The 7,045-nt window shown below is 44.2% G+C and overlaps 1 protein-coding gene across 1 annotated transcript; it reads left to right on the top strand.

Annotated features, from left to right (window-relative positions):
* Positions 1-62: 62 nt before the first annotated feature.
* On the top strand, positions 63-7,045 carry usp49 (ubiquitin specific peptidase 49). The gene is made up of 7 exons (XM_054616488.1): positions 63-154; positions 1,944-2,061; positions 2,220-3,697; positions 4,023-4,230; positions 4,841-4,949; positions 5,121-5,326; positions 5,417-7,045. Exons 3-7 carry the CDS (start codon positions 2,285-2,287, stop codon positions 5,518-5,520), a joined length of 2,040 nt encoding a protein of 679 aa, XP_054472463.1. The 5' UTR covers positions 63-154; positions 1,944-2,061; positions 2,220-2,284; the 3' UTR covers positions 5,521-7,045.

Below are 7,045 nucleotides of genomic sequence, written 5' to 3'. Positions count from 1 at the left end.
TCAGCCTCCTCCGCCAATGGGAGCCCGGTTGCCGCTCAGCCCCGGTCCAATGAGAGCTCTGGGGTCTGGGCTCGGATCGAGAGTTGGGTTGTTCAATCTGTGAGGAGGACAACAACCAGCTCTGAGTGTACCGGATGGATGCATGTTGGCGATGGTAACGTTACCCAGCTTTTTCCCTTATCAGGTGGCACAAATGTAGTAAGAAGCACGGGTGAGGCCCCGGCGGCAGCGTGCACCCCGTTAACCGGCTCTCTGTGACCGGAGTCCGCGGGGAGTTGTTGAGCGGTTAGCGGCGCAGTTCGCCAGTTCGCTCAGCCGAACGGTGCGAGCAGTTAGTGGACGTTAGCGAACACCAACAACCATTGGGTTCACTTCGAACGTCCGTTAACGCGTTAGCCGTGCAGCTAACGGCAGCGAGCTAATGCCAGACCTGTTAGCTACTTGGGCACAACGCGCACCGTAGTGAGAGACAGCGAGAGGCTAGGCAGCGCTAACCGAGGCTAGCGGGTAGCGGGGTTAGCTAAGTTAAGCTGCTGAGCCGCCTCAGACCAACAAAGTTAGTGGATGCTCCCGGAGAGTGGCTCTCTGGCTGCTCTTTGTTCTGGCTGAACATGGTGATGGAGGGGTAGCTTAGCACGGCGTAAAGAGCCAGACGCTCTCAAACCCCGCACACAGACAGTCACACAACCAGTCACACAGCCAGTCACACAACCAGCTGTGATATTCTAACATTAGTGATTATCAGCGTCACACGCGTTAATGGACACGTCCTACAGCACAACACACACCATGACACGGTGCAGGCTTTATGCAGCCAGATAGGAAACAGTTGCACCGACTTGCAAGTTAATGGTTTCTGTTGGTTAAAAAATGTTAAAGTACTGGGTGATTTACACAAAGAAAAAAGCGAGAGCAATGGTGTACAGAGCAGCTAGAGATGAGGTAGATAATTACAGGGATTCACCACATAATTAGGGACAGACAGCCATGCTCCACATTTCTGCCTCAAAGTTAGGCTGTTTTTAAGATCTTTAAATATTGTCTTTATGGAAAAAAGCCCAGTCATTTGTGTTTTAGTTAGAGGGGCATATTTTCAAAGATAGGTATGACAAATAAGATTGCAAATATAGTGTAATTCCACCACATCAACTATAATCTATTTTAATTTAATTTAATTCCAAAGGTTGTCAATGATACTAATAATCATAGGGAATGTCTGGTTAAGTTTATTTGTATAGCCCAATATTACTTACCATGTCTCAATGGGTATTACATGCCATCAAATGTAATGGTGTCCAATGGAGCCCAATCTTTATGTGAAGTCAAGAAAAAAAAATCCTTGAGCACAAAAAAGAAGAGAAGAAAGGCATTTTATGAAACTGTCTGTCTCGCATTCATCAAGTGGTTTTTACACATAGTGTTAATCTTGTTTTGCATAACACCACAACGTCCGTCAAACGGTGACACCCCATTTTGTGAAGTAGTTTTGCGGATCATTTCTAAGGATCTAAGGATATTTTTTTTTCCACCAAACTATTCAATGTCTTTATATGGATTATCAAAACAGACATTTTGGAGAAGTTCCCTTGAGAAAACCCACATTTTGATAGGTGTTGTCAACATAAACCATGTGATGTGTTCACTGTTGCAAATTATTTCTAATTATTCCACCCTACTGGATACTAGCGACCATCTAGTGATTTTAATACTCTTACTTGCTAGGTATCCTTGAAGTGGAAAGATTGTTAGTTGTTTGGTGACCTGTCTTCTCAGGAAAGGCCTGTTTTGTTGTTTGTAAGATGTTATTTTATTAATTTTCCTAGTTCTGGTACATCGTCTTATTATTTAATTAAAAATCTGTTAGCAAAAGAGACAGCTTTTGGTGTAATTAACTGGAGTTCTCGTGCACTATTAATTTGATTTCATGTTTCCCTGTTTCTCAGAATGTTCTTGTTGATGACTGGTGACGGTGGACATGGATGAGCAATCTGATCGTTGCCGTTGAGCTCTCTGCAGATGTGATGTATTGTCCCAAACCTGATCAAGCAAACTACTTTCACAGTAAGTAAACCCTTTTATTTTCTGTCACTTTATGTACAGTTCAATGCGTTCATGCCTATTCAATGAATGATTCAGACTGGATATGTTTCTTAGTCCTTTCACTGGATTGTATGAGCAGCTCTTAATCTTTCAATTTTTTTCTGTAAATCCTACCCCAGAATGAGGTGCTGCTTGGTTTCAGGACGTGTGTCCTATCACTGAGGGCAAATGTGTATCGGGAGAGATGGATCGTTGTAAGCACGTGGGACGCCTTCGTCTGGGCCAGGACCATTCCATCCTCAATCCACAAAAATGGCACTGTGTGGACTGCAGCACCACCGATTCAGTGTGGGCCTGCCTCAAGTGCTCCCACGTGGCCTGTGGACGTTTCATGGAGGAGCACTCGCTCAAACACTTTCAGGAGTCACAACACCCACTGGCTATGGAGGTGCGTGAGCTGGATGTGTTCTGTTTTGCCTGTGGAGACTATGTACTCAATGATAATGCCGAGGGAGACCTCAAACTCCTCAGAGGGGCCCTCTCTACTGTTCGCAGCCCAGGTAGACGCTCGCTACGCTCCTCAACTGGGGGAGAGTGCACCTCCTGGGTGGGGGAAGGTGGGCCACAGCCCGCCATGCAGTTGGCCTCGCGTCACAGGAGGAAAGCTCTTCTCGGGAAGATGCTTCGGATGTGGATTGGTAAACACCAAGAGCTGCAGAATCAGCGTAAAGAGAAACTTGAGGAAGCTAGAAGACAAAAAAAAGAGGTTAAAAGGAGACTCATGGAAGAGCTTGGCAATGTCCCTCCCAGGAAAAGTGCCCGGCTTCTTACTCAGGCGCCACGTTCAACCATCACACTCATTCCTCGCAAATTTCGCGACCCTCCAGAACGCCTACCTCCTCCTCCTCCTCCCAAGAAGCCTTCCCTTCTAACCCTTTCCCGTAGGGCTCCTCAGAACGGCAGAGCTGCTAAACTGAGGAGGTACTACTCCACACACGCGGTAACCCGCCGGAGACTCGCTCCAGGTGTCACTGGTCTGCGCAATTTGGGGAACACATGTTACATGAACTCAATATTGCAAGTGCTGAGCCACCTGCAGAAATTCAGGGAGTGTTTTCTCACTTTGGACCTGTGTGAGACGGAGGAGCTGCTGGCCAAGACCAATAACTCCCAGGAGATGAAGGGTGTGACAGGAGGTGTTGTCAGCAGTGGTAACACAGCGCTGTCAGGATGCCCCCTTGGACGCATGGGGAAACCAGGCAGTTGGAATTTGTCCCCGGGCAAAAAGGAAAGTGCGCCACCTTCTCCACAGGCTTCGGAGTTGGTCCAGCCCAAGGAGACTCGATGCTCCACCCGCCAGCAAATGTCTCTGTGCCATGAGTTACACACACTTTTCAGGGTCATGTGGTCAGGCCGGTGGTCTTTAGTGTCTCCATTCGCCATGCTGCACTCTGTGTGGAACCTCATCCCAGCTTTCCGTGGGTACGACCAGCAGGACGCCCAGGAGTTCCTGTGTGAGCTGCTGGACAAGGTGCAGCAGGAGCTGGACACAGAGGGCTCCAAACGCAGGATAGTCATCCCCATTACAAAGAGGAAGCTATCCAAGCAAGTGCTAAAGGTTCTCAACACCATCTTTCATGGGCAGCTCCTCAGCCAGGTGAGACATCAGATTTGTGCCCCTATAAACACTTTATAGTACGATTACCATTTCCCAAAGCTTTAAACTCGTACTGTGAAAGTACATTTTAAAAGAATAAACGAAAACTCCTTCTTATAAACGAGATGGGATTGTAGACAGAAAATAGACATTCATTTTTAATATCACTCCAAAAGACTTTCAGGATGCCGCATCCCTGATTTAACCCGTATGGCAGTGTGATTACCCAATATTGTGTTTCACCGTGATGTATTGGCTAATGGTATATATCAACAAACCTCACTGCTTACCTGTTTCCCTCCTCTTCTCGCTGTGTGTTTTTTAGGTGACATGTCTGTCCTGTAAGCACAAGTCTAACACAGTTGAGCCATTCTGGGATTTGTCTTTGGAGTTTCCAGAGCGATACCACAGCATAGACAAAGGCTCAGGCTCTACAGCTTACCAGCGCAGCTGCACCCTCACCGAGATGCTGTCCAAGTTTACGGAAATGGAGGCTCTCGAAGGCAGCATCTATGCCTGCAACCACTGCAACAGTTAGTACAAAGTTTAATACAATGCAAAGCAAACAAACAATTTATTTTCTTATCTGTTTAAAAACATGTCTAGCAAACAGCTTTGTTGAAAAGATGTGTGCCAAAAAAATGCAAATAAAGTTCAATCCTTCCATTTCAGAAGGATGTTGGGCTTTGAGTGCTGGATTTAGTACCTGGAGAAATTTAGTTAGAATGATATGAATTTAAATTAGAATAAACGTATTAAATAAATACATGTACAAAATGGTTGTAAAAAAGTTAATTCAGTTTTAACTGAGAGGCAGCGCCTTCAGCAGTGGAACAACACACAAACTGACTCGTTGGTAGGGGTGAGGAGTGCTCTTTCGTAAAACCCAAAAGTTCTCATTATAGTGATGCAAGTGCCACAAGACCTTAAATTCCAGGTCAAAACCATTTGTGGGTTTCATTTCGCCTCGGAGAAAGTGACTTGAAAACTACACAAAATATTTTCTTTTGCTTTCAAAGACATATTGTATTATATTGTAAGAAAGTGTGTCAACTCTGCACTAAAACAAATCCTCATATCAGTGATGGTCATTTGATTTGATTGTGGATTAATTTACCAGTTCATTGTGTCATTGTTTGTTAGAAAGAAGACGGAAATCATCCCACAAACCCTTAGTTCTGTCAGAGGCTCGTAAGCAGCTTCTGATCTACCGTTTACCTCAGGTTCTACGGCTGCACCTCAAACGCTTCAGGTAAGTTTCTCTACAGGCAGATTTTTTAAAAAATGTTTACTTTTGAATTACTTAAAAACACTTTGAGAAACCCAAGTCTTGTTCGTTGCTGAAATCCGAGTGCTGAAGTACAAGAGCATTTATGTTTATCGTGGTGCTTGTGAGTGCTGACTAATCCCTGCTTTATGGCAGATGGTCTGGGCGGAACCATAGGGAGAAAATCGGCGTCCATGTGGCCTTCGACCAGGTTCTGAACATCAAACCATACTGCTGCACAGGCTCAGGTCACTCTGTCCACAGAGGAGGCTACACCTACGATCTGTCTGCTGTTGTTATGCATCATGGGAAAGGCTTTGGCTCAGGGCACTACACTGCATACTGCTACAATACAGAAGGAGGTGAGGAAGAGACTGGACTTGATTCAGATCAAACTATGAAGTCCTGTGGTTCTGTTGATAACCTCTTTTGTTTTTGCTGTGTATCTTCAGGTTTCTGGGTCCACTGTAATGACTCTGAGATGAAGGTTTGCAGTGTGGAAGAAGTGTGCAACACTCAGGCCTATATCCTCTTCTATACCCAGAGGTCTGCCTAGGTACCTCTCGCTGTGATGTCGACCTGTTTGGGCAACTCAAGGCTGCATTTATGAAAACGTTTTCCCGGGTGTCATTAAGCAATCACTTTGAACTGATTCACTAAAAAAAGATAGCAACGGGGGCAGTAGGACAGCCACAATCATGAGTCAAGGTGAACATTTTGGTAGCATAATCTGGATGAGAAAAATGATAATAATGGTACACACACTGTAATGTTGCCACGGTAAATTAAAAGAAAATCATTTAAATTTAAATGTCCTAATGGCTGGCTTTGGGTTATGTTTGTTTGTAGAGAAAAGCAAGAGGAAAGAAATAAAAAACCTTTTCATAAATGAGGCCACAGCTTTCTTGGCCTGTGGGACCAGCATATCGGTTAATGGCCCGAAGACTGTGGGAGCAGGTTCGACTCCGTCCTGCTGAACACTAGTTGTGTGTCCGTGTTTTTTTTTGTTTTGTTTTTTTTTTAAACAATCAGGCTCACGTCTGTTGAGTCTGGAACCAATGAGGCGCTCTCCTGAAACAGCATTTCACACATAGGCCACACGGATTCTGGATTTTAGAGCATTTCTACCACAATAATGTTGTTAATGTACATTTTATATGTGATTTGATAGCCGATGCACTAAATATTATAAGAGGTACCTCTTTCAACATCATTGTGTAGTGACACTTGAATTAAATGAATCTAGTGATTAAAGTCCAGAGTCCGTGTCGCCTCCTGTTTTTAACTTTTTTAATTATCTTGTCATGGGAACTTTAAACGCTCATCCCTGTGTCGTCTGTACTTCATCATGTCCTCTCCTCAATGGTACTGCTGTGACTGGATACTGCGCTCTCAAGTGAGCAGGCATAGTTTTAGTTATAGTTTATTTTGTAGTCATTCTATGTTTCACTTTCATAAAAAAACTTGATTGAGGATGAGTAATTGAAGCTGCACTTTTGAGGAGGGGCTACTATTGTTGGTCCTATCTTTGTGATTGTTCATCTTTAAGCTCCTGTATCTTGTTTAAATGGCAGCTCCCCCTGTGGTGTAACGGTTAGGTAGTCTGAGCCGGGGGACGGAGACTCTGCGCCTGTGTTTTAACTGCAGGAGGAACGAGTGAAAGGGCAGACTGCGATACAGAAGAATGTGTTGGGGTTCCCATTTTGAGTCGAGCACCTGAAAGCAATATATTGTACGTCTTGCATCTTGACAGGAAATTAAGATAAAATCAGGAATTCTTCTGCTTGTTATACAATGTTTTTTTTCTACTCTGCTGTTTCTATCAAGGTCTTTAGAATTTACTAGGTAATCAAGAAAAAACGTTGTGTTTGATACGAGTCAAACGCAAAATACATTTGTGAACTCTATGTAAAAGTTGGAACAATCTAATGACGATGAATGTCTTACTTTTCAGTGGTCAGGTGTGGCCATGCCACCGGCTCTGATCCCTTTGAGTTCTGTCTTGTACTGTAAGAATACCTGTCATAAATGTAATGGTCATATGGGTTTTACCAGACGGTGATTATTAAAAAGACAAAACA

This window comes from Anoplopoma fimbria, chromosome 17, assembly GCF_027596085.1.
Source record: "Anoplopoma fimbria isolate UVic2021 breed Golden Eagle Sablefish chromosome 17, Afim_UVic_2022, whole genome shotgun sequence".
NCBI lineage: Eukaryota > Metazoa > Chordata > Actinopteri > Perciformes > Anoplopomatidae > Anoplopoma > Anoplopoma fimbria.
The sequence above is the reverse complement of the archived record's forward strand: the minus strand, read 5'-3'. Positions and strand labels throughout refer to the sequence as shown.